This window comes from Copadichromis virginalis, linkage group LG7, assembly GCF_057382275.1.
Source record: "Copadichromis virginalis isolate Kocher_CV1m ecotype Utaka linkage group LG7, C_Virginalis_male_GT1.1, whole genome shotgun sequence".
Classification (NCBI taxonomy): Eukaryota; Metazoa; Chordata; class Actinopteri; order Cichliformes; family Cichlidae; genus Copadichromis; species Copadichromis virginalis.
In genome coordinates, this window is record NC_140624.1 from 7852920 (window position 1) to 7880886 (window position 27967).

At 41.6% G+C, this 27967-nt stretch overlaps 2 protein-coding genes across 5 annotated transcripts in view; one reads left to right on the forward strand and one right to left on the reverse strand.

Annotated features, from left to right (window-relative positions):
* Positions 1–6355, forward strand: part of furinb (furin (paired basic amino acid cleaving enzyme) b) — a 101891-nt gene extending 95536 nt beyond the window's left edge. For both annotated transcript variants that reach the window (XM_085461439.1, XM_085461440.1), the window contains exons 12-16: positions 220–337; positions 565–744; positions 959–1086; positions 1690–1818; positions 2856–6355. In XM_085461439.1, coding sequence (XP_085317565.1) covers positions 220–337; positions 565–744; positions 959–1086; positions 1690–1818; positions 2856–3562 — 1262 coding nt within the window. In that variant the 3' untranslated portion in view covers positions 3563–6355. The remainder of the gene's footprint in view (positions 1–219; positions 338–564; positions 745–958; positions 1087–1689; positions 1819–2855) is intronic.
* Positions 6356–7089: 734 nt separating this feature from the next.
* man2a2 (mannosidase, alpha, class 2A, member 2) lies at positions 7090–27834 on the reverse strand. 3 transcript variants are annotated; one of them, XM_085461430.1, is made up of 23 exons: positions 27697–27834; positions 25546–26529; positions 24900–25157; positions 24651–24795; positions 22192–22363; positions 21851–21978; positions 21331–21504; positions 20695–20881; positions 18184–18361; positions 17632–17834; positions 16969–17151; positions 16709–16823; positions 16540–16610; positions 16251–16416; positions 14583–14819; positions 14230–14352; positions 12652–12766; positions 12274–12407; positions 12053–12194; positions 11613–11746; positions 10660–10854; positions 10442–10555; positions 7090–10021 (listed from the first exon to the last, which is right to left on the reverse strand). In XM_085461430.1, the coding sequence occupies exons 2-23, from the start codon at positions 25675–25677 to the stop codon at positions 9869–9871; spliced, it is 3459 nt and encodes a 1152-aa protein (XP_085317556.1). In that variant the 5' UTR covers positions 25678–26529; positions 27697–27834; the 3' UTR covers positions 7090–9868. The 3 variants fall into 3 exon arrangements, with proteins under 3 accessions (XP_085317556.1, XP_085317557.1, XP_085317558.1); XM_085461431.1 differs by having other exon boundaries at positions 25546–25735; positions 25908–27834; XM_085461432.1 differs by adding an exon at positions 11309–11386 and having other exon boundaries at positions 25546–27834.
* Between the last annotated feature and the right edge of the window lie 133 nt (positions 27835–27967).

Sequence of the window (27967 nt, forward strand, 5' to 3'; positions counted from 1 at the left end):
TTACTAGTCCCTAAGGACCCCAAAGCACTTTACACATCCAGTCACCCACCCATTCACACACACATTCACACACTGGTTTATGTTCTCAGGCACAGATGAAGTATTGCTGTAGAGAGGATTGTTTGATTGTAATTTCTGTCACTCTGTGCTGCTATCTCATAACCACCACCCACAAAACTGCCATCCGCTCCCTATCCCTCCATTTTGTTTCCTCCACAGTGAGTCATTCGTACGGTTATGGGCTCCTGGATACAGGTGCTCTGGTGGCGTTGGCACAGAATTGGACATCAGTGGGACCGCAGCACCAGTGTGTTAACACGATGCTTTCAGAACCAAGGTTAGAAGGATGACTTAGAGCATGTGTGTGTGGGTTTGTCTGTAAAAAGAGTTTCACCATTATTACAAAGACTTCCTGTTCTATCATATCTCTGACCCTGATGGATGTCGCTGCATTCTCCTCCAAGCCGGGGAGGTCGCTTAAGTTTAAAGCACAGTGCTGTTCGGTGTCCATTTCTGCTTCCACACAACATTAACCACTCTGCCCGCCACTTGTCAAACCTGCAGAGACATCGGGAACAAACTGGTGTTCAGCAAGAGCGTGGATGCCTGCTGGGGACGACCAGAGCATGTCAGCTCCCTGGAACACGTTCAGGCTCGCCTCACTCTCTCCTACAACCAGAGAGGAAAATTGGCCATTCATCTCATCAGCCCGCTGGGTACACACTCCACCCTGCTGTTCCCCAGGTACACAGTAAAAAAACAGGACAACAGCAGCCAGGTCCTAATATAAATCTCTCTTTTTCTGTGCCACACACAGACAAATAATGTGCGTGTCCCTCGGTTTTACTTCGGCACACATGCTCCCAGAGGCGTATTCTCTGAGACAAATACTCAGAATATGCCTGCTTTCAGATGCAGGGAAAAAACACCAACATGTCCTCTCTTTTTATTTATTCAGGCCCAATGACTTCTCCTCAGAGGGTTTCAATGATTGGGCCTTTATGACCACACACTCATGGGACGAAGACCCTCAAGGAGAGTGGACCCTGGAGATAGAAAATGTAGCACCTAATGGACGTGACTATGGTAACCTAACTCATCTTCATTAATTGCCCGGACTGGTCGCATCACATCAAACCTTCTTCCGTTCCAGCATTATCTTATGTATTTCCATGCTTCTCTTAGTAGCCTCTCTGCAGTTCTTCCTTTTCTCTCCTTTTCTAACGGTCTATAACAGTTTTGGTTCCAGCAGAGAGGCACTTAGAAACTGCTCCAGATTAAAAGTTATGAGTCTCTGGGCAGAGAACGATTCTTCTGCAAGAAAGTCTTTGGCAACTATTTGATTATCAAAACTTCAGTGTCTTGAGAATGTTTTTCTTTCCAACAACTGGGCTGCACTTTAGCTCTAAAAGCAAATGGCAGCACACCCTGACAGAAAGAGTTGCCATGTTTTCCAGTAGATTTGTTTTCTCTGAGCAGCAGAGGGAAACGAGAGAAACACCTCTCTTTCTCTGCTGCTGTTGATCCTCCTCCACTGTTGTTTGGGCCACTCACATCACTCGTTTCCTGTCTTTCCACCCCCATATCCTCTTCTCAGCCAGTTCACTCTGTTCCCTCTTTGAGAAGTGCTAAATTGATATTCTCTTTCACCACTTACACCTCCACTCTCTCTGCCTCTGTTCTCCTCAGGTGTGTTGAGTCAATTCACCCTCATCCTGTGGGGTACTGGGCCCAGCATAGTCAACCCCTCGTCCCCTGACTTCCCTCGGCCGTCCAACAACAGCTGCAAGACATTCGATGCCCAGCAGATCTGTATCGGTGAGATCGATCGGCCTTTCACTGTCACGCATGAGCCACTTAGGTTGAATAGATTCATTTGTATTGGCGCCGGCATACAGTCATTGTTACCAAACAGGCTTTGGGTCAGACTGTGTTGAGCATTTCAGTTTGTGAAAAGTGAATGTTGTGAATACAAATTGGCAATTTACAAGCCTCTTGCGCATCTGTTTATGTGCGCACAATGAATACGCACGTTGCCATATGTCATATCAAAGAGTGGAACGTATTGCGAGCAGCAGGGGAGATTTAAACTGCGCCAGTGCCTCAGGTGCATGTTGTCAGCAAGGATGACTTCCTCAGTGAAAAGCAGACGAAGTCAAAAATTATTTTATGTTTCGAGTCAGGCGCTTTCCTCTTAATCATTTTAGACATTTCAAAAATTTCAGTAAAATCAGCATTACAGTTATTACTGCTTTTATTTCATTTCCTCAGTTGCCTGCTAATTTCCCTCAAATTAAGTCTAAGGTTCTGACTGCAGAAACCGACAAAGGACAAAAGGAGTAAATACTGAAATAATTGTTAACACTTGTTTTTTTTTTGCCTGTTTGTGTTCTTTTGTAAATTAGCTGTCTTAGGGTAGAATATATTTCATATTTATTTATGGTTTTTATAGACTAAAGATGCTTTATAGCTTCTTTATCTCATTAACAAGTAAGAAATGTAGTTCCAATTAATTACATGCAGTGACATAGATATGGACTGTAATTAATCCCACACTGGTAAAATTCACTTGTGCGCAGGGGACAGGGTGAAAAAGATGTATTAGAAAAATAAAAATAGGAAAAATGGTGTACAAAAAAATGCCAAAATACTATACTGTGTACAAATGATTACTATATACAGTAAAAATACACAGTGCAGTGGGAGTGATAATAATACACAAATATATATATTTTTTTAAACAGTGTTTGACGGTATGTGGTTCAAAGTTCAGAAATCATTTGTAGGTCTTATTTTCATTGTGTTTTTGACATAAATGCCCTCTTGACTAATTAATCTGCCCCCTCTCCATCCAGAGTGCAGCCCTGGCTTCTCCCTCTTCCTGCAGGGTTGTGTGAAGTTGTGTCCGCCAGGCTTCACGTCGGGGCAGCAGCTCCTCAACCTCTCTCTGGAGAACTGGGTAGATTTGTCCTCCGTCCAGGCGTGCCTGCCCTGCAATCCTGCCTGTCTCACTTGCTCTGGCACCGGGCCTGCAGATTGCCTGTCCTGCCCTCCTCACAGCCATCTGGTCTTCACCTCCTGTTTGCACCAGAACCAAGTCCAGCGAAAATCCCCTCTAACTGGAGGACTCCAGGGTGACGGAGCGCAGCCAGAAGGTGCGAGTCCAGCAGCAGCAGACCACGACAGCAAAGTAGCTGAGGAATCCCCAGGGCTCATTGTAGCTCCGTCCACTCAACTCCCCGCCGTCGTGGCCCTTCTCAGCTGTGCCTTCATCCTGGCTGCCTTCGTCGGGGTCTTCTTCTTGCTGCAGTTACGCTCAGGTGGCGCTTCTGCCTGGAGGACCAAATTGCCCTCTGGATTTTCAGAGACGAACGGGGTGCGGGTGGGCTTTGGTTTTGGCTTCCGGCAAGGACGGGAGAGAAAGGCAAGGATATGCTACAAAGGAATCCCCACTGTGTGGGCAGATGAGGACATGATTGCCTACGAGTCTGAATCAGACAGCGAAGAAGTGGACGGTCACAGCGAGAGAACAGCTTTTATTAAGACGCAGAGCTCAATCTAGCTGAAGCTGCATCTGCTGTTGTGGTGTCTGACACGACGACAGGTCTGACTGCACGGAGCTGATTCGTGAAGCAGAATCGCACAGGTTCAGAAAAACACAAAGCGCAGGCCTTACTGTCCCATCAGCACCCCATCCAAACGCAAAAGAGCCAATCAATTTTTTCTTGTATTTATTTGCTACAAGCTTCACGTGTATTTTCATGTATTTTATCTTTTATTTGATTGATGTCAGTTGTATTGATAAGCTTTGTCACCATTTAAATGTATTATGCAGCTAATTTACTTTGCAAATATTTTTCAGAGTGCTTTCCAGAAAATGAGTACTGCCACACCCTTAAAGCTTGGATACCTAACAGGAGAGAGTTAGAGACAGAATGGTCTAATATTAAGCAGCAGAGACCAAGATATCCTGAGTTTTGAAGAGGCACGACCATGACGTTGTGCAACTCCACCTAGAATAAATAAACATACCTTATTTAAATTTGGCAACAATGCAGTGCATTCAGCGCGACTGCTATTTTTGATCAGCCACTAGAATTTTCCTTCTGACCGCCTGTGCGTCTGTGACGGTTGCTGTATCTCCACCACCAGAGTGCAAACTCAAAATTATCCTGTGGCCATATGCTGCAGGCGTGCAAAGGCAAACAAGGAAGATTAGAATATTTTGGCTTTTATTGGAATATTTTCTCTCTGATGCCTCGGGATATTATAGCATTACAGAGACAAGGGTGACAAAATCACAGTCCACACCACCAGGAAAGTGTTCCTGTGCTCGTGGTTGTGTTCGCGGCTTGATGCAGCGCCTTCAGGCACTTCCACTGAAAAGTGCATTCTGGTGTTTTGTGTTGTAGTTTGTAACCCTCTGCTCTCATCACTGTGGATGATCTTTTATGTGACATCCTGGTCAGTTTGAGAGGGAAGTTGTTTACTCGAGGCATTTGAGGTCGCGATGAATCTGCCGAGACGCATGTGATGAAAAGGGCAGCTCCAGGGAGTGACTTAAGAAAAAAAATAGTGGGAGTGCTGGAAGCACTCGAGAAGGTCAAGCTGACCTTGAAGGGGAGCTCAAATTCAGGTTGGGTATGGTTTTTGCTTTTTATAGACAAAGTTGCAAACTTTTGATTGCATTTGTAGGTCAAGGCCCCAAATCGATGAATATTAGTGTCGAACTGAATATCTGTAAATTTCAAACTATATATCTGCACTTGGTAATACATGGTTCCTGAGGGGGAGAAAAAAACAGCGCCCCCTAGCATAAAAACTAATCAGAACTCGGAGTAACCTTGATGGAATCACAGTAGTTAATTATTCAGGCTTAGCAAAGCACCTCCAGAAGTAAAGGCCTTATTCAGAGGCTGAGAAGCACATGTGCCAAGCAGTGTGTAGAAATGTGTGGATTGGCCCTTTACTCCATTACTTTATCTAAGGCATATCTAATTTGTCTCAACTACAAACATCAGGCCTCTACTTCAGGTGGACTTCTAATATATTGCTGTTGTTATCTTTCATCAGAGACCTGACAGATTGCAGGCCAGGGGTTATAAAGTTGACTCGCTGTTCATTAATGCTAAGAAAAACTTTAAATTGAGGATTTCTGCAGCGCGCTGGGACAGCATAATAAAACATCCCCGCAGGTTGTTTGATAAGCAGGAAACTGTGGAGGATGCTCTGTTTTCAATCAAGCCTCAGTGGGAATTTCCACTGCAGCGCAGACACCAGAGATGGTACATCAATCACACAGAAATGTGCCGAATTACAGTGAGCAGCACTGTTTAATGACATTAACCACTCAGCCCAAAAGCTGCTTTGCTAACCTTGTGAAGCATTGTGCCACTTGGTTACTGCGGGTGAGAAACAATATAATTCTCTCTTCATTTTCCCCCCAGAGTGTGCTTTATATTGATTTTGGGGCTTCTCTTTCAGAACATCTTCATCAAAGTGAAGCGTCCTCCCTTTCTGCTGTGAACACCAAACATAAAAGGACAAATTCATGCTTTATATTCTCTCTATAACGACGTAGACTTGCAGTTACGTGGCCAAATCAAAGCCTTTGGATCCAAAAGACCAGAATGGCTAGTGATTAAAAAAAATCAGAAGATAATGATTCAATTTTCTATGTTTGTTTTTATTTTTAATCCTTTTTTTTACTATTTAACTGATGATGGATGTTATGTGTTGAGATCAATTTCATGCTGGATTAATTAAAAAAAAAAAAGTTTGGCTGTTGTAAAGCATGTCTGTTTTTTACTGCCAGGGTTGAAACCTTTTATAGTTTTTTTAATGCATCTTAAATTCAGCCCCTGACATACAAACATCCCAGAGAGAGCAGATGGTTCCTCGCTTCTTCATGGTCATATATCAGTGTTGCCGCTGCGTTTCCTTCACTCCTGGCATTGAGCTTTAACAGAGTGCCAGCCTTCTTTTTTCCTGCCTGCCATCCAGTTGCAGCAGTGAGCAAAGCTGCCAAGAACGCCTTCAAGAAACTGTTCCCTCAAGCTTCTGCGTAGCGGGCCCCTTAAAGTTTAAATTAATATAAATGGAGGTTTGTATGCATGGGGGAAAACACCAGGCGGGCGGCGGCAGCAGCTTTGTTCATTAGCAGCTGCCCCCCCCTCTCTACAGAGGTGCAGGTAACTGGGTTCATGGGTAAAGGTACATTCATTTTGTGGCCCATAATTAGATCTGCTGGGAGAACTCGCTGCACAATTCAGCACTTCCTGCATGTCATGTTTTGCATTTTAAATACAAACCAATTGCGTGTGCAAATTGTTTTGTAGATTTTTTTTTTATTTTTATCTCCATCAGTCACACCGCCATTACTCGTGTGTAGGAGTGGGTATTTTGTTTGTCCTTTTTTTCCCCCCCACACCTTGCCCTTTAGCTTGTAGTAATTAGCTGCCATGTACTGCGACAATGCTGTCTACTAACTAGACTTGGCAACAGTACACATTCCCTTAATTAAAACGGGACTCACGAATCAGCTCCTCATTAGTTGATTTCACAATATAATGCTCTGGACTCAGGGCCTCATTATTCCAGCAGGTCATGTTATCTGTGCTGTTGCTGAACATCATAAAGTCACCCGTCATATCCCCCCATTTTTCCAGATCCCTGATCCATTTTTATGTAGCAGCAGCAGCAAAGAAGCATTTTATGTTCGACTCCTGCTCGCTGCTGTCAACCATACCTTCACCTCAAAGTGGTAAACATGGGAAAACTTCCCGCTGCTTTTAACTACATGTGAGTTGAAGTGTAAACTTTAATGCTCGCCTTGACAGATATGCTGAGCGGGAGACCGACTGCTGACAAGTGAAGCATTGGACAGTCTAAGAGGGTTGATGTGCCGCTGCACTTCTCTGACTGACAGCATCCACAGACATTTACACCGACTCAATGTTGCCCCCTGCTGATCATCACTTAATCTATTTAGGAACAGCATGTTAATTATCCAGATATTAATTAATGAATTAAACAGTTGGGGAGGGGGGTGGAAGTATTAGAAGATAAAGAGAGGCCTTTACAAAAGGCTAACTTTGTGTTTTCATCTTTATTCGCGTCCCATCTCTTTTTGTTCTTCTGCAGCGTTAATCCCCCGTGAATAACAAATGCAAGTAGAAGAGACTTTCATATATTACCTCTGAACAAACAAAAACAGTGCTACAAGAAGGAGAGAAAAAAGAAAAAGACGTTTACACAGAAAGTCAGACGCACATCGAAACAGCAGGGGAGAAGTTTATGACAAGGTTATAAGACACCGGGGAGAAAGTGCGATGCGAGATGAAGTGAAATCTGCTGACAGAAATGTTAACCACAGCTGGAGGGGAGAGAAGGGTTCTGCGGCGCTCACCGTGAGAGCCAGAGCAGAAAGTATTGAATTGTGGCGGGAGCAGCAAAAAGCAGCAGACCTCCCATGGAGGAAAAAAAGGAAAGAAAAGTGAATATAGAGACGGGGTAAAGCGACGCGACATGGTGAGGCTAAGACACAGGTGGGGGGCTACGAGATGTCTGTCCTAAGCTTTGGACACTGATGACATCATCTATGGATGCTGTGAAAGAGCAAATGAGGGTAGGAAAGGCTGGAGACAGCCTTGGGGTAAGAAACACTGTGGAGATCAAATACAAAGAAGTGCAGCTCATCTGAAGAAACAGACTTGATGTTTTGGGGATTGGAGGTGGATCAGTTCACCCAAATTAGACCAAAGGCATAACTGGACTTCAGTAGTACGTGGCTATGCAGGCAGTGTTTGTATTAAGAGTCGAGCTTCGGAGATCTCTCTTAAATGTCAATGAAATTCTGCTCCCAGACCCATTTTAATAAAACATATGCTACATGTTTATGGCTTCCTGTTTTCTGCTCAGTATACTGACAAGTTTTTAGGAAATAATGAAACCAAACTGAGCAATCATAACAAAACAAAGCAAATGTTTTCCCCCCTTTGTTTTCGGGGGCATTCCCGAGCCTCGATCCACAATTTAGTTTTAGCTTTTCGCAGCTAAGAAGGTCTCACATTCACACTCTAAATCAGCCGTGCTCTTTTGTTTCTGCGACAAGATTGCAGCAGCAATTAAAGCAGCAGTCAATGGGGGGAAAAAAAAAATCAAAAATCAAATTAAAATAGCTGTAATGGGGTGGTGTGGCAGAAATCTGAGCGACACTTTGGAGCGTAATAGTCACTGTGCCATCCATGATTAGATGAAACAAAATAAAATAAAATTGAGAAACATTCTTTTCTACTTAGCTTTTTAAAGCACTATCTGCTACAGTTTGAAGTCTTAATGAACGTAATATTTCTGGGAATCTGGACAGAGCAATGCACAAAACAAAAAGTGCAATAAAACTGAGTCACCTTGGGCTCTGGAAATGGTGATGATAGTTTTACAGCCTTGCCATAATGAAAGTAACGTAATAGAAGCCCTGAACAGATTTCTCAAAACAACCTGCATGGCCACATATTATTATACCTCCAAAGCCTCAGTTGATTGATCGTTTGGAGTTGTGTTTTTTTTCTTGATATAAGGTGCAAATCAAAAGAACATCCTTCAAGAGTTTCCTCACCACTAGAAGTATAAAAAAAATAGTATTTGCTTTTATAATTCGGATGAACTGACCACGTAATTTCTGATATTTCCCGTCAATGTGAATTATTTTCCTTCAGTGAAATGAGGCACTGCTCGACAGACACCCACATTAACTAATGATAATCAACAGTATTATGGATGGTCCCTGAAAGTGTACACCTCGAAAATGCTCCCATTTTAAAAAAACAAAACAAAAACAAACAAACCTTCATATATTCACATAAACATACTCCACAGACACACAGGTACCAATATATCTGCTGCATGGTATATATGAGGTATAGTCTTTGTCTAATCTTCTACTGCATACAGTATGGTACAGCCCAAACTCTCAACAGTGAAGTACGAGCACAGGAACGACCAACGGGAGCTTGAAATTCAGTCTTTCCACACATTTTTCATCCGCGAAGAGGAAGCTCAGGAAGAGGAAAAAGAAAGTTTCCTATCTACAAGGAGAAACAGTGGACAGGTAAACAGTCACCCAGTATGATTAATGATCGCACGGTTATCACATAGTGACCAAAGTGGGAATCGGGCAGCGTAAGGATTCCTAGCTTCTGTCTCCTGGTGAGTTGAGATATGAGAGGAAAAAAAAAAAGACCTCACATTCTCTTTGCTGCAACTGAGACTGTCAAAAAGGAGGGGGGAAAAAAAAAAGTCAGTCAACCTTATAACGGTTCAAAATCAAAACACTGATCTGTTTCATCTTCGCTGCATTTGTGGGGAAAAAACAAAATTAAGAACCCATTTTCTAAATAAAGCTTTGCAAATTGCACTCTGATGTGACACGCGTCCCGGGCTCTTTTTTTTGTTGTCATTTTGAATATTTACATTCAGTAGTTCAGTGCAGGATGAAGCAGAGATAGAAAAAGAAACTCCTTGCAAAGGAGAACCCTTAATTTTTCGACCACCGACACTGAACAGACACCCGGCTGAATCTGATGAGTGATTCTGGCCGTCTTTGTCATTTTGGAACAGCTAAAAGTTCACCCTGGTTCAGCTGCTCTTTGAGCCATCTGCAGTAACGGCTATCGCCTGCCCCCTGCTGTGCAGTCAGTCCTGTTACAGTGGACCCTATCTCTCTTGTAGCGTTTGTGGTTCTACTTTAAAACAAACAAAAACAAAAAAAACAGAGTCCCAGACCCCTCCGTTGCCAGCCCATGCTCGGCGTGGGAGGTGGTTGTTGGTCCGAGGAGTCTTAGAGGGTTTCTTTTGATCGGCACCGTTCTTATCGCAGCTTGAGCTTGAAGGCAGAGATCTCCATGGGATCGAGGGTGATGGTGGTGTTGTTGGCCAGAGGCGTGCCGGAGTGCATCAGAGTTAGTGACATGGGCTGAAGCAGCTGTAGGTCCAGGTTCTTGAACAGAGCCGACACGCTCAGCTGGACAGGGAGAAAAAGGAGGAGAGCTTCAGAGAAAAATACAGACAACAAGAGACTTCTTTTAAGCAAAAGCAACACAGCACAAGATGAACTGAAAAATCCACATCTACAGGAGGCTCATCAACAAAATTGACTACGTAATTATCAGCAGTAAAAAGTGCTGCCAATAAAAAAATTATTTGATCATTGTCAGTGTACTCACAATCAGCGTGGATTCTGTCGCAAGGACTACTTTAATCAACAGATGCTTTGGCAGTCGAGTCAAAATTACTTCTTTTTAAATGTCATTAGGCAGGATAAAAAAAAGTTACATATGACAGAAATAACAATGCAGCTGAACTTAAATATGCTACAAAATAAACCTCTTATCATGCGAAAATGTAGAGTAGTTTTATCCTGCGTGTGAGTTTCAACCCTGACCTGTCCCTGAGTGGTGGTGCAGTTGAATCCGAGGTTCTGAGCTTCGAAGTTGCAGTCCAGCGCGAGACGGTGAAGAATCAAAGCGGTGTATGGAGAGGGAGACAGGGGGTCCTGCTGCTCATATGCAAACACACGAAAAACGAATCAAAGTATGAAATGTCTAAAGTTTCCACTTTGTGAAAATCGTGTTTGTTTGTTTTTTAAATGTGTCTTTATACCTGGCTCTGGATGCTGCGGAGGTTCACCAGGTGGAGGTCGCAGGGGAGGATGGACTTGAGGGGAGCAAAGGTTTGTAGAGGAGGGATGCCACGTCTTTTGGGCAGAATGGGTAAGGCCAACACCTCATGGTTCAGCATGGCATTGGTCATGTGACTGAGTACAGATGGGAAGCTGGTTGTTGCACTGTCAGTCATCTGCAGGAGGGCAAAGTCAGATTTTAAAACAGTTGTGATAAATGACTGCAGAACTATTACAGCATCTTGAGTCACCTCTAGAGATGCTCTAGTGCCACTACATGAGGGACGGGCTCTAATTACTCTGTCCGAGCAGGAGGCGTATTTCTAATTCTAGTCCAGACAGACACGGTGCTAATCACAACTTTATGATGTGAACATTTAAATCACATGCATCTTCTCTGGCAACACTTCGCCCCCGTATGATCGACAGGTTAGATGGAGAGCCCGATGATAAAACTGCAACCGATGCCTTCCATTCTCTGCCAATGTGCATTCATTTACTTGATAAATGATATCATTTGTTTCTTTCAGTCGGGCTGTCATAAAGATGAACTGGTTTGGCTACAACTGTGAGGTGGAAGGAAGGGGAAAAAACTGGAGCTATGAGCCATAACTAAAGATACAGCTTTACCTCTTGAACTCGGTCACTCAGTAATGGAGAGAGAAAAGAACGTAACAAGGACGAGAGTTTGGCAAAGAAGCCATCGTGCTGAAGGTAGTGGAGTGAGGGGGGGAAAAGAAGAAGAGAAGGGAAACAAAATTAGAGAGTGGAGAGGATAGCAAAAAGACAGATGGGCTGGTAATGAGTACTGGAAAACAATATGAGGAAAGGTTAACAAATCACACACTGCACCCGACAACCTTGCACAGTCTTTCAATTCCTTGAGCCAGCTATGGTGTGCTGGAAAGACCACCGCTGCTGTCATCTTACAGACCTTGTTACTGGCTGATCTCCTCTCCAGCAGCAGCCGGAAACGATTGGCCGTCTTCTTGTTGTCTTTCAAGCCCTGACCCAGCCCACGATTATCATCCTGCATCAGTCGTCGGTCCATAATCACTTCGAGCTGGCCTGAAGGGAGAGCGGACCAGAGACAACAGCTTGAGCTCAGGTATTGAACTTTCAGACTTGAGTCAATAGATGCAAACACTTTGAGCTATCTGTCATTTAGAAACATTACTAATGATGATAAAAGGACGGATTTAAACGGTTTCACTCTCTGAGAACCTCTTAAGGGAGAAGAGGGAGAGCTAAGTGCTTGAGTCCTAATGCACAGTAAACAAAGAAAAATACCACACGTTTCAAAGATAACTTCCATTAAAAGATTAAATGAAGAAAAATGGCACATTATTGAATAAAATGTAACAGGATACAAACCACTCTCCAGGCTGCTGACACCCAGAGCCTGAGCTGTGTGCAGCGTGAGGCGGTAGTTGCCATCCTGGATGTACGCCTGGCTGGGCATGGGATAGAAGTTGGCTTGCAAGGGCAGCTTCAGGTAGTGTTGGCGAGGCTGCATCTAATAGAAAACAGATGCAACATTTCAAATAAATCTGAATACAAGTTGTTATTTCTCCTTTACTCATGATGCTACTGACCTGGAAGCCATTGAGGTCTGTGTAGAAGACCTCTCCACTCTGGATGTCAGTGACCAGTCGCATGGCCAGCTCCTTATTGGTCTGATCTCTAATGTCCACCATGGTGGTGATGTCTATTGATAAACCATCCACCCCTGAAAATGCGAAACAAGTCAGAGGAAGATGGAAATGTTCACTAAAAACGAGACTTCCTCAAGCTTAAAAAAAAGAAAGTCAACAGACTCCAAAAAAAAAAAAAATCTCATTAAATTCTAAATTGTCATTTTGTTAAACATATTGGCTGTTGTTGTATTCTACCATCTGGTGTCTTTAAACATAAAAAGCCTGGGCAAAGCCAATTTGAGCTCAATCCACCAAGCAGTTTTGAGTAGTTACTACCTGGCACATTGTAGATGCGGATGGTTTGTTGAAAGTGCTGGTAGTGTGCCACCACCTCAGAGAAAAGAGGCCCCTCAACAACTCGCACCACAGGTGGCTCTTTCTGGTGGTAAGGCTGAAAGAGTAAAAGGAAGGCGAAACAGTGCGATTTCAAAATGTTCCTCAATGTAATACTGCAGATTTTGAACTTTTCCTCATCTATAGTAAATAATATCATCAAAAGACTCAGAGAATATAGAGAAATCTCTGTGCGCAAGCGACAAAGCCAACAACCAATACTGGATTTGTGTGATCTTCAGGCTCTCAGGCAGCAGTGCATTAAAAACAGGCACGATTCAGTCACTCAGTATGAGCTCAGAAACACTTCCAGAAATCGCTCTCTCTGAACACTGTGCCATCCACAAATACAGGTTCAAGTTTTATCATGCACAGTGTTGGGTTGTTGCTCAAACAATGTATCACATTCTTTACTTGATTCCTTGACAGAGAAGGTATTTGTTACACTACTTGTTAAATTACTTTCTCGTTATTCCATAATATTACCTTGGATGCATTGTCACGGTTGCCAGTTAACAGCATAAATCTACAGACCACAGTTGCACGCACACACACACCAGTCCCTAATCCTGATGAGGACACACTTAAGATTTTTCTTTTAGTTTTTACATACGAAGTCAAAGCTGACAACACAAAGTAAAGTCAAAAACCAACACAAAGAGGCTTCAAAGTGATCGCCACAGTGTTTGTGCTGCAGAAACATGAGCATACAGGAACGGAGGCAACCACCTGACTGCCCTAACCTCTAACCCTAACACTCTGCTGGGGTGGGCTGGCGTCAGCATTCACTCAACTTAAACATCACTCTGTGCTCTTGTCTAGCTTTGTGTTAGCATGTTGTCTCTGCAGATGTTTGCAAAGACATGGAGTTGTGTTAGAATTATGCAGTTGTTTTTGCCCTAGAGGCAGTTTGCACTCATCATTGTCATTTTGTGCAATGAAAATAAAAGCCATGTCCATATCTCCACACCTGAAAATCCAAGCCTTTCACCAGCTGAAAAGTTTTGGTCCATCATGAAATAAAAAAATAACATAAAGAAGACCCAGAACTGTTGAGAAGCTAGAGTGGGACAACATTTATCTCCCAAATGTGCAGAAACTGGTCATCTCTGGTTCCCAGACATTTATACAGGGGAGGCTACACAACAGTAAACATGGCCCAACTGTTTTGAATCCTGTAGTTGGCCTATTTAATTTAAAATAGGCCAATATCTCTTACGAAAGAGTAAAATGTCTCACTTTAAACATCTAAAATATATATATATTATGTACTATTGTGAATAAATTATAGGTTTATGAGATTTGCAAATCGTTGTATTCTGTTTTGGAATTGGGGTTGCAGATACAGTACAGCAACTAAGCTCTTACTGTCTTTAAATCAAGCAAAAATGAAGCAGTACCCAGTCTGCCTGAATTCCTGCCCCGAGCTCCCTGGGACGACACTGTGACAGTATACACAGGGGAGTCTCGATCAAAGGCTTTAGAGAGACAAGTAAACGTGTGACAGAGTCAAGTAAATACCTTTGCTTTTCCATCTGGCAGAAAGAGGTAAGCGCCACTCTTGTCTTTAGAAGGACGAGTGCCGTACACCATGAACTGCATCTGAACCTTCACTTCCTGAGGATCATCCTTGCGTTTGATACTCTGCAGATGAAAACAGAGAGTGAGCAGAAAGGGAAAAAACAATTAGAGAAGAGATTAAAGCTTCTCTCCGCAACAACAAGACATAGCATGTTCACTTTGATCAAACGGGAAGGATTTGTTTACAAATCAAACTCACGGCCTTTTCCTCCACCAGATCAAAGATGAAACAGATCAGTGAAACTTTAACAGATACAAAGTCAAACAGAAGTAAGAGGAGAGGAAATACAAACCTCCAGCAGGCCGGTGGTTCCAGAGAAGCCTAGCGTTAGAGACTGACTGCTGATGTAGAAGGTCTGAGAGTCGGCTTGCTGAGAGCGGACAGGAAGCGGGTCCACAGCTCGGGCGGCAACACCCCGACCAGATAGCCTGAGTAGAGTGTCCGAACGTAGTGTCATGGGTGAGTCCGGAGAGTCATACAGATGGAAAACAGCCAGAGCGAGAGGCGGGAGACGAACCATGAATGTCGCCTGGATCAGGGATTGAGAAAGGTTTTAATTTTGAACAAAAATAAAACACAAACAGCTTGTGTTTTAAAATGCTGGCTTCGTTCTTCGTGTTACACAGGAATGCAAACGTTGACCACAAGGCATTCATTAATACTTAAAAGCATTTACATATCAGCAACAGTGCTATAATTAAAATCTTATGAGAGACTGTGCTTAAAATGAAAATTCATTAGCCTCTGTTGGTGGAAAGCATTTTTTGGGAAAAAAAACCCATTTAAAATTCAATTACCTTAAGATTTAATAGATTGAGGCAGTTTATTTTTTATGTAATTTTCAATAGCTGAAAAAGAACATCTGTCCTAGTAACAACTTGCAGGTAAATAGAGAAAAAGAAGTAAAACTTTTATATAGAAGACTAAGTGCTTTTAAAACACACATCATATACTTTACATACAGTACATCCTCTTGGCTTTTCTCTAAAGCAACTTAATTTCTTCTTCAAGACACAAACACAGTGAGCAAAGCTGCACAAACCACCAACCTCACGAGTCTACCAAATGAGCTACAGCTGCCCCAACTCTATGACTCAGCATTTTGTCACAAAGACGACGGCATGTGCAAAAACGTGGCATTTAAAATTTGCCTTTTGTTTTTACTCATGTATGCAGTTATTATCTCGTGGAGTTTCATCCGCTGGCCAAGTTACAGTAAACACACACAGAGAATTAAACTTGTCTAACACTGTAAAATCTATTGTATAAGACTTATACTCACATAAAAGCAAAATATTCCCACTTTAAATGCACAAATGTCCACCTCCTGTATGTTATCAGATAGTAATCCGATCTAACTTGGCAGCTTTTCAATGTCTTTATAGCTATTCTCTTTTCAGTTGAGCATAATGACTTCGTATTGTGTTGTGAGTCTGTTCTGTGGTTCTAGAGAGTCTCTGTGTACTACTGTGCTACTGATATGCCAATATACGGCAGACGGTACAGAAGCCTGCAGACCAGGACCACCCGACACAGGAACAGTTTCTTTCCCCTTGCCATCTCCCTTCTTAACAGTTGACCTGTCACACTGCTCCCACTGCCAGACTGCAGCTGCACCTCATGTACATTTTGTAGTATTCATTCCACCTCATTCATTTCTGTATTTTATGTATATAAGTTAGATTCGTTATTTATAGTTGGTTTACACAGCTTTGTGTATGTATGTGTAATGTGTATATATAGACACGTGTGTGTGTGTGTGTGTGTGTGTGTGTGTGTGTGTGTGTGTGTGTGTGTGTGTGTGTGTGTGATTTACATTGCTGTGCTTGAGAGCCACCATCCACCGGAACCAAATTCCCTGTATGCGTCTGCACATATACTTGGCCAATAAACACGATTCTGATTCTGATTCTGATATCGCTATGCAGAAACCAGCATCCAAATGAAGTCAGTGCCTTACCTCAAACACCTCTGCACTCATCTGACTCGCAGAGCTCCACTGAGCACTCAGCTGTACGGGAAGCGACTGTCCATCCTCAGTAAGCACCCGAACCCTGACTGTGTTAACCAACACGGTCACCGCGCATAGCCTCTCTCGCTCAACTGGGTTGAACATAACCAGGTACCTGATGGGGAGGGGGAAAAAAAGGGAAAAAAAAGGAAAAAGCAATTATGAGCACAGGATGGTGTAGGAGTAGGTGAAAGAGAAGGCGGGGGGGATGAAAGATGCAAGATGATGCAGATAATACCTTGGTCCTGCAGGGTCCAGCTCGATTAAAGTGCGCTGAGGCATAGAGTCTTGAGTAGCACGCCTGTCATCCTATAGAAGGAAAATATAACACAGAAAGCACAGTGAATATTCAAGAACACACAAATATACAGGTCCGTTTGTTTTTTGTACGTGAAGTTTGCATTTACCGTCTCCAGAAAAGGCTCCGTCTGGTAAAAGCGATAAAACTCTTTGTTCTTCATCACCAGGAAATGAGCAGCATTAATGATCACTCTCTTCAGACCAATAAGTGACCGCAGTAATCTAGGTAGGATGAGAAAGAATGAAAGTGCTGCACTTCAAGGAGACACCTTCTTATTTGCAACACATTTGTATCGAACAGGCCAGTCACAAGAGACTTAAGATTAAAAGCGAGATGGTAATCGTCCTAACTCCCTTCGTTTCTTACTTGGTGCCGTAGTCGATGACAACATTTTCTTTTGCTGTGCCAGTTATGGCGTCGTGATGCTGGAAGAGGCCAACGGAGCGCCTGGCATCCACTAGCAGGGAATAATCCGAAACCGGGTAACGCCCTGCCATGCCCGCATGCCTAGCATTTGCAACTGCCAGGCTGTAGAGGATCTCTGCCCCCCTGAAGGACAGTGACATATAGTTATCACGAGGGACACCTTTAAAGTACCTTTAGTCAGCTAAAGGTGCGTTCACATTATCTGACTACAGCAGTGGCCAAACTATAAGATCTCTACTGATTCATCACAAAAATTTCCAGTTGGACTTTAAGTTTTTGATGGTTTAGTGAATAGGCACAGTGATTGGTTAGAGAGCAAAAGGACCAATATTTTTTTATTTTTTTTGACTGTGAGCAAGTGTCAACTGACATTCTCGATACAGAACTTGGTCAAAAACATTTGATGCTGCATTTTGTTCTGCAGGTTAATTTGTATAGCAGAAGTTAAAGACACAGGTAGGTCCCTTTACACTGGAGTCCACACCTTAATTTTTTTGCAGTGCAAAATAGTCCTTTCCAAAATTTGTCCAAATAACCAGTAGAGGATAACCAACACATCCCCAAATCTGAAGTCAGCAATATTAGTGATTAAATCTGCCTTACCTGAGATGGGACTCTATGACGCGGTCCATACTCTTGTAAAAGGGTCGGGAGGTAAAATAACCAGTCCAGTAGTGGTCTTCACGGTCTGCGTAGGCAAAGAAATCTCCACTGAGCACCGGGTAGCCTGCCGGCCTGGATCCCTGGGCCACGCCGTTTGTTTTGTATACGGCGTTGAAGTAGTCTGTGAGAGTCCCAAATTGTGCCTGAGGAGCCGATTGACATGTAATTTAAAAAAAAAAAAAAAAAAAAAAAAAAAAAAAAATGGGCGCTTTCAAACACATCTGAACACAAGAAATAAAAAGCCTTTCAACATTAGGCATGTGCCTTTCATCTTACATGACATCTTCTGCACCAGACATCAAGTCGTGACAGATTCTTTGTTCTGTCAGCAAGTTAAAATACCACTGCATGATTCATTACCATGAGAAAGGTTGAATGCTGAACTACTTGGTACACTACACACTGAGATGGAAGAAGAAGATGAAATACAGGAGGGAAGGGAAAAAATATTTCGCTATAAGATTTGTGACAGTTGACAAATAAATTTCTCACTTGTACATGCATCTCAGGGTGAGAATTCATGTAGTCAAACAGCTTCTGGTAGTTGATATACTGCTGATCCCACTCAAGGGCTTTATCATAGCGGAAGTCATCCCCCAGAGGAACAAGGAGCACCTTACTGCGGTAGAGTTTCGATTTTTTACGGTACTGATCCAGGAGCAGCTGTGCCCTGATTGAGGAAAAAAAGGAAGAGGGGACACTTAGGACATATTTCTTGGCATCCAAGCTTCTATGCTTTGCATAAGACACTTTTCTAGGAAATCACTATGACCTTGGAAAGAGGAAAGTGGAACGATGATCAAATTACCCCTGGAGGTATTCTCCACAGAAACACCTCTCTGAAAAAAATCTTTAGGTCCTTGAAAGGCTGCTTAATGTTACTGCAAGAGCATCAGTACTCCATGTCCCAGATTTGCTAAAGGTTGAGAGCCAAAGGAGCAACAGACACAGCATGGACAATCATTTTTACTCCTTGCCTTATTGCATATTGATCTTTTGTTCCTGTCAGGCTGAAAAATTTGAAGAGGAACTTATTTAAATAACTCAGGCAGGATGATTATTTCTAATTGCACTAGTAGTTAATGTAAGAGCTGTCTGTCTGTCACGTTCTCTCCTTTAACTTTAATCAATAAATGAATAAGTGCTTCTTTTAACTGAGATGGCAAAGCTGCAGTCATTTCATTTATGCCTAGTTAGTCGGGTTCAGGCAGTCAATAATGGTATGTTCCTCTATACATTCGGGTGGTCAGTTTTTAGATTTATATAGTTAATACAGTGTGTGTTACAAAAAATGTTTTGGGGTTGTTGTTGTTTTTTTTATTAATCTTTGGATGACTGTTTTCTGACCTATCAGGATTTATCCAGCAAACAGCTATCAGCACTTCCAAGGCCACACCTGGTCCAACCAATTTCTGACCTAAGATTTTGCTCTAATGTGTCATAACATATGAACTCTCATTCCACTGTCATTCCTTGGTCTGAACTGTCCAGCTGTTCCCTGAGAGAAACATATGTGACGCAGCACGATAAACGCCAGCCAAAGACGCAGATTGAGGATCCCAGCTGTGACCAGGGCCAGTCAGCCAGTGAAATCTGCCCCATTGGATATCTATCTTTAACCTGTTGTGATGATGCTGTGTGGATTGTGATTGAATGAGTTGTAAACCCAGTTTCAATCGTTTACAAATGTGCTACAAATGAATATTTATCCATTTCTATCTTTACTAAACCACAATAACTAAAATGAATTAAATCTGTTTTAACATGTTAATCTACAGGTTTTACATTTTAAACATTTTTTTAAACTGGACTTTAGCCTGTTTTTTGTTCCGTGCCGCATCACATGGACTGTTTTGCTCATTACTGAAATTACTCGTTTTTAAAGTTTATTTAAAACTTTTCACTGTACTCTGAGCTTTTTGTACAGCTTAGTAAATCTGGCCCCATGTCTGGTTCCCTCTGTTCATCCAACCTCTCTGACTATTGTTACTGGCACAACTTCAAGCTGAGTTTATTTTTAAAGGGACCATTAAAGAAAATAGAGTTGCAACAACAGCGAAACAACCTGGGCTGTGTGTTGCTGGGCTGAAAAGCAGCACAATGTCAAAAGTTACATATTATACTCTAAACAAAAATGCTTGTTTTTTGCATGTTATGCAAAAAACAAGCATTTTAGTCTACTCCAATTTTTTTATGTAAAGGTCAGAACAATATACTGAGCAGAGTATGTTAGAGCTGTAATTTACAGCTGTCATGAACAGAGTTGGTCAAGTTACTTGAAAGTAATAATTAGTTACTAATTACTGATTACTTCTAATTAGTTACTCATTATTTATCTACTTTTTAAAAACATGATACACAACCTAAATATGTAATAAAGCAATGGACCTTTCAGCCCAGTTCTATTTTATTCGACATAATCCATCATATAAAATTAAATCAAATCAAAAAGTCTCTTTTCGAAAATTGTTTTATCAGTTTTAATCTTTTAACTTCATGCACATTGCATCAAGCAAAATTTAAATGATATGCAACAGTGTTTGACTTGAAGAAATTTGTTTTAACATTTATCAAACTTAAAGTAATGTCAGTACTGTTTCTGCCACGGACGTCGCATGCTCGAACGTCATAGTCGTGAGACACTCTCACAGACGACCAAAAAAAAAAAAAAAAAAAAATCACAGTTTAGTAATGCAGTAATGCAGCATGCTTATGGGAAAGTAAAAGTAATCCAATTACTTTTTTGCAACAGTAATCCCTTTACTCATTACTTGAAAAAGTAACCGGATTACAGTAACGTGTTACAGCCCATATATGGTCATGACTCACTCATATATTCTGTAAATCTCTGTCCATTTGTATACTGAGCCATTAAATAACAGCATGTTCATTATTGATTATTCTGCTAGTACATCACTTGTCTGATCTACAGATCTAACCCAGAAAAAAATTAAGCATGAAATCTTTTGCTCCACGGTGAGCATCCACAAAGTGAAGACTTACCTCTCTGCTACGTTGGCTTCCACAATAGTTTTTGGTGGCACTTTCCAGGGACAATTTATCCTTCCGCCTGGTAGCCTCTTGAAGTCAAACTGGCAGCAGATCTTTGGATCAGGTCCACAGGTGTGAGGTACATCATAGCTATAAAAGGGCATCATGTGGCAAAAGATGTCTGTGTTTGACCCCATGTCTGTTAGGGTGGCAAAGTAAGGACAACAAAGCACTAGCATGAGAAATACTGACAGAAAGAACACATTTTGCTCTGCGCAAAGATGATCACACACATATCAGTGCTTCTAGAACTGCTATCAGTTTAATTTTCAAAACCTAGCACTGGTTAAACACTGGACAGTATTTAATTACAGAGCAAATCTCCCTAAATAGTGACAGTAACATATTGATATTATCTGGCATATCAAATTTTTCAAATTAAAATCTAATGAACAATAATCTTTGGCAGACATCCAGTTTAATCAGAAAAAATAATGACGGCAGCTCTTCTGAGGCCATTTTCCACTGGTTGTCCTTCCAAAAATTCCTCTTTCAAATGCCATAACGAGTGCCATGACTCATTCGGCAATGAGCTTAACAAAGACAAGCACATGAATCAGATGACATCAGCTGTTATGGTCCACTCACCCCATGCCTGCCTCCACATAAACTCCAGATTTCGGGTGGAGGCAAAATGTTTTTTAATGGAGTAGTGGATCCTCTGGATGAGCATGCTGGTCAGGTTGGCCCTCTTCAGTAGATAGGGCATAGTAGCACTGTGACCAAACGGGTCTACAGCCCACCCGCTGCAAGGAGTTATACCTATGACAGCAAGCAGGAAGCAAAGTATTTCAGGTTTATGCTTGGATAAAAGAGGAATACATCTTATGGGAAATCACTCTTCTCAGTGGGATGCAGTGAAAGTAGCACAAAGCATCTGAGCACCCACTGAGTTAGAGGCTACATCTGCTGCATGTAGGATGATGAGCTAGGATTTCAATACTAAGCAGTGTGAGGAGTGATAGAATTTTACATTTTTACTAGAATGAAGGCAAAAGCCCTTAAATTTCAGAGACAGTATGAAACTTTTTGAACTTTACATAAACATTACTCTGAATATAAATGATATCCGCTGAATAATAATAAAATGTCTTGAAGGATTGTTTACCTAGATTACTCTCCAGCCACTGATGCCCTTCAATGAGCTGGTCTATCATGGCAAAGTAATGGGCATTGGCTTCATCCGTCATCACCCAGCCTCCTGTCACAATCTCTAGCTGTCCTCCGAGGATCAGTCTGTTAAAAAGAAAGGATTAAGACAGCAAGGTGAGGATAATCCAGCCCTAAAGAAGGAGAGTCACATTAAGGAGATAATGAGCTATTTTTAAGATTTCACAGTCTAACATATTGTACTTAGGGCCAGTCTACATCAAAGAAATCTCACTGAATTCTCTGCCTTTTATTTTTACTCAAAAACAAAGCTGTGTGCTTCACAAAGCTATGACTAACTTGCGCATTGCCTCCTGTTTGTGTACATCTGCAGTCTCCCACCACTTGGAGAAGAATGAAATCTCAGACCAGATGAACTTCCTGCGAGGATCCTCAGCCAGCTTCACCACCATGTTGTTTAAAATATGTTGCGTCTGGTCTGTGAAATACTTGTCAAAAGTCTTGACCCAACCTAACAACACAAGAGGACAAATCTGGGCAATCTGCACAGCCACTGGCAAACATTCATACAAATTACACTGTGAAATAATTCACTCCTACCAATGCTTATCCAAACAGAGCTAATACAAAGCCGTGAAGAAAGCGCACGCAAAGAGACTCAGTGCTGGATTGTCACAGATCAAAAATAAAACTTATGTTTTATTCAACTAGAGCTGTTCGCCTCTACAACCTTTTTAGTAAAGTGGTTTCTAAGAAAAGTGACTAAAAAGCACTCTCTTTGCATTTTAAATGTGCAATAGTATACTGCAGCCCACAAAGCTCCTCTAGGATATCTCTTTTGCATGTTGTAATCTAATACATTTTATAGCGACTAAAGTTCCACATCATGTGGGAAATATGCAGAATCAGAAGAAATGCATTAGAGGTGAACAGAAACTTCCCTAGTTGACTGCTTACATTAAGACAATCGTTTTTTTGCATGAAAGGTTTTCTGAAATTTCTATGTCTAACTATGCGAATGAGACATTACCTATCAAGCTACGTGCCAATTTGCATACAGAAGAGAAATGTAAATATTGGAAACAGTCAGCTTCAATACTTCAGTACTGATTCAATACACATCTGTGTAATAATTTTGATCACATATTACAACTTAAAAGCCTTTTAAAGAGGTGATCTGAAATGAAGCTCATAAATCAGAAAGTATTGGGGAAAAAGTACTGTCACTTTTCGACACGAACATATCATTTTAGAGAGGAAATGCTCGCTAACATAGACCCTGGATGACATATGAACCTTTAAAATATGGAGAGGAATAAAACTGTAAAGTCTGGCATATGTGGAGTGTGTGAGTGGAGTATGACCAAAACAATGACCTTTAAAGCTACGCATTGTAAAATTTCATACATTTTTACTAGGAACTAGTATTTCAAATAGCAGATATCACTATGAAAATTCTCCATTTATCTACTGACATTAGGGCAGTTATTTTGTTGTATTACAATTTTTCTGAAATGTCATTTTGCAAATTAGGTACTATTCTATTCAGTATACACTAATTTCCATAAATAAGCAATAGACAAAGTGTTGACAAATAAACACATTTAGTGTTGTGGAAAGCAAACGAACACCGTTTCTTTCACATTGTTACTTTAAACTCTGGATTCTCCAAAGTGCAGGACCCTATCCGCTGGGTCACCTTGAGCGCAGCGAAAGAGTGCACTGCCTTCCTTCCTACTTTCTCCACTACTTTTAATTTAATTGATCCACAGCTCATTTCATACTGTGACTCCCTTCAAACTCAACTTTTCCATCCTAGTCATCACAGCAGACTAAACCTTCTTTTTATATATTCCTGGTTTCAAAAAGAACACCTCCATAATAATTTTAAAAAAGCTTTAACCTAGCACAAAATGACAACTTCCAAGAAAATCATGCGCTGCCTCCTGCATTCTCGCTACAGGAAGCTCCCTCACCAAGTGAAGCACAATATTCCCCGTTGTGCAAATGTGTTTGAAGTCTACTCCTTGCTGTGTGTTCCATGTGAAAAAGGATAATTGTAGAAAAAAATCCCAATCTGACTCTTACAAAACTGTTCAAAGTTCATTTGTGAAGCTTAAACAGCTTCAAGTGTTTGATATGTGCCTTTTACTCACTCTCTAAATTGGCATTCAGTCATCAAAACCTTCGCAAACCCCATTTTAAACTCTTAATATCAGTTTTCTGCTTTAAGAGAATTCAGATAAGATCTGCTTTCATGTCTCTTCAATAAGAGCTGAGATTATTTCTGTAACTAAATCACCAGTCTAGCTGGATACAACACATGTTTATAACTTTTCAGCAAAGTTTTAAATAATGCAATTCAGAATGAAACCTATTCCCACTGCTGATGGACAAAATTTCCAGGTCTTTCTGGCCTGTCAACATATCAATAACTGTCAAGTTATCAAGCATGTGGCACAGGCGGGTAAACAAACTTAATGGAAATGTCAGTCTAAAATATAATCTCAGCCAATCCCATCTATGAATTGTTCCAGTTTTCCATTGGCAATATCTTCCTAATTCCATTGTTTGTTGCTAAGCCGTCAATCATGTCAGCATTATGCTAATAATAATGAGAACAAATGAATCCAATATTGAATGAATTTTGCATCCCTACAAACTAGCCTCCCACTCAGTTAAGTCCTAAAGTACCAAACTATTGAAACAAACTGCTCAGACGTCTTTTAGACTGTCTCACAAAAAACAATCTGATGCAGAAGCGCTCGGTTATGTTCAGTAAAGTTTACGTAACTCACCTGGATCATTGTGCGAATGAGGGACCACAAATACTTGCAGTGGTTCGTTATCCCACTCATTAGGTTCATAAGTGATGTCAAAGCCCTGCTTCCATACACCACCATCAGGGTTGTCAAATTTGAGGAGGGAGTACACATCCAGCATCTAAAATAAAACAATTAGCGCTCCCTGTTAAGACCCCAAAAATATTCTTAAAGTTTTTTTTGTTTTTTTACAGTAGCTACAACAACACAAAAGTCCTGGCCAACCTGGACGTCTGGTTGATCTCTGTTGCCTACAGCAAACTGACAATCCTGCGGCTTAACAGCAAGGAAAGTGGGACGACCATCGAAGGGTAGGACCCAGGAACCGTTGGCACTTCTGAATGGCAGGTGGCCACTGGGAGAGACAGCTCCTGTGTCTGTGAGCTCCATTACAGAATCCTTTATGTGGCTGATGATTTGATGGTTTTCCTCCAGGAGCTGCTCCAGCTGCTCAATCCTGTTCTGCAGGACTGAAATTTGGCTCTAAAAACAGACACAAAAATATGGATTAACACAAGAGATCAAACTAGCATTCTTCTGCTCTATTAGTGTAGTCAAGTTATAGCTTTAAGAGTAAAAAGCAGATGATTTAGAAACGTCAACAAAGGAGTGTAGGACATTTAAAATATATCAACCAATAAATAACTATATTATAACAAATGCATGATTGGAGGTGTCCCTTTATATGTAAATTTAAAAAAAAAAAAACAGGGTGAAACATATTTAGACTAATTAGCAGTCGGGCCTTAGAGGCAGGAATGTTTCTTATCATGACTTAAGGCTTGTAGTATATCACTGGAAAAAAAACAGTAAAATAAAATCAGGACAAATGTGCTATAATAAAAGCTGCAGAAAGGGTCATTACTCTTACCCGTGGAAAGTTCCCGCCGCTCTGTCGCCGTGCAGGGTCATGTTGGACTCGATCCAACATCAGATAAAGTGAGAACACAGCCACACAGAATATGGCCCCTCCACACACCGTCACCTGTTTCCTCAGCTTCATCCTCCTCTGAAGCGATATTCTTTCCAGGCTTTCAATTTTTTTTTAAAAATGACCTTGACTGAAGTTTAGGGTTTTTTTCAGTACAGAGGAAAAGGTCCAGAAAATTGGAATGCAATCATTTACAATAGAAAAGATAAAGAGGAAGAAAAAAAAAAAGGTTGGAAAATAACCAACTAGACCAGTATTAATGGTTCAGTTCCACTCCTGTGATGCTTCCAGCCTCCACTCACCATGTTGGAGACCACAGTGAAGAGGTTACAGCAGCAGTAGCAGTGGACAAGGGTACTAAATCAGTAATAGCTGGCAAGAAGTCTGACAGCTCTGGCCAAACCACAGCCACCGGTGGTCTCCTTCAAAGTGGCCCTTGTGCTCAACCATCCAAATCAATGAGATTGCAGGAAAAGAAAAAAAAAAGTGCCACACAGAAGCGGTTCAGACAGGGAACCTAGTGTACCCACAGCATGATGCGTGTTGCTGTGGGCCTGCTCTCTTGGTCCAGTCCCTTTTCCACGGCAGAGTCTAATCCACTACAGCTAGAGTCCCCTTTTTCTCAGTTGGCCCCAAGGGCCGTAACAGTTTGCACACTAGGCAGTGAAAGTGTAAAAGAGCAGGCTGTGGAAGAAAAGACCAACTTGGCTCTGAACAGCAACTTTGTTTTTTTCTAGGTTTTTTGTTAGCTTTTTTTAATCAAGCCCAAACTGTTCCCAAAGCAGCTCCAGGAATTACAATGAGACAAATGTCATTCCTCTCTCAGCAGCAGAGTCACTGCATATCCAGTGTGGCAACATGGACAGCGAGTCTGTCCTTGATCACAAGTGCCAAGTTGAAATCACATTAGAGGGTCTTCTTCAGCTGTTAGGGAAATTTTAGATTAATAAAACTTGCAAAATAGACATTTAGCCAAACTTTTTAAGAGACAGGGTGTCACTGAGCAAAAGAAGCACTAGTAAAGAGGTCTCTGTTAGAAGATATTTCTTTCTGGATCTGACAAGTAAAGCTAACAAAGGGGGAGAAAATCCATCCAAATAGAAAGCCCCAGGTTTCCTTACAGCGGTAACGGGTGTTGCTTTCCTCTGTGCAAATCCACGATCATAATCCGGTCCCTTTGTACGCTGGGACTATTTTAGAATTAGCGCAAGGACTTTGGATAATGACCTTGCACTTTTATTTGCTAAGACTGACTGGAAAAACAAGAAAGAAGATTCTTCCTTAGACTATCTGGGCCAGAGTACATCCCACATGAAAGGGTTTATTTATTGGGATGCCCGACGGAGCATACTACAGTCCCTCATTCATGTGACAACGTGGAAATGCAGAGCTGATCCTAAGGCTGTTCACATGACGACATATAAAGAGTTAGCTTCTAGAGAAGCCATCACAGTCTATGCGTGTATGTACATGTAAAATCAAATCCTCCCTAAATTGCACGTTTCGTTATACTGACTGAGGGTTGACGCGTGTGATAAGGTTTAACTTGAAAGACTTTTGCTATCCCCGGGCAGCTAGCCAAAAGACACTTGGTTGCTTTAAACTTAAGCGCAGTGAAATATTTGTATACGGAAATTATTTCCCACAAGCTCAGACAGACGACAGCAGATTCTTCAAAAAATAATTAATATTTTAGCCACTCTAACGGAGACTGTCAAACTTTAATTACCATACTTACTGCCTAACGTTAGAAATTACGAATAAAAAAAGCTAGCGCTAGCTGTCAAATGTACCATCAGGTTACGTCTACTAGAAGCTCTGTGAACTCGATTCAAGTGTCGGAAAAGGGTTAGTATGAGGACTGCAAAGGAAGCTACTGATAAATTAGGATAAACAGCTGTTACATCTGTCGTTTTGTTCCGCTGAACATTTATGTCGGTGATTACGGGCGATAGCAAGTATTGACTGATAACATTAAGACAATACGTGGCTGATATTTCTCTGCTAACCGCTCACTTTTGCCCGAAACCTCGACTACCGTTTGCGTATGACCTTGGCACCTTGTCTCATAATGATAAAATCTGACGTTACCCATGAAAGGAAAGTATTCCGGAAGAGTGTAAAGCCCAGCAGTGTACGTGGATTTAGCTGCAGGCTGACAGATTACCTAAACTAGCTTAGCAGCTAGCGCCGCTGAGCAGCTGCTGCAAAGGCTGATGGGAGGAAAGGGGGTGTGTGCTGCTGACTGACCAGCATCTTGGGTAAAATAAACATTTAGAAAGTAGCTTTTTCTATTTTAAAAAATCCATTCATCCATACTCTTCCGCTTATCCTTGTCCACATAAATTAAAATATTTTTACA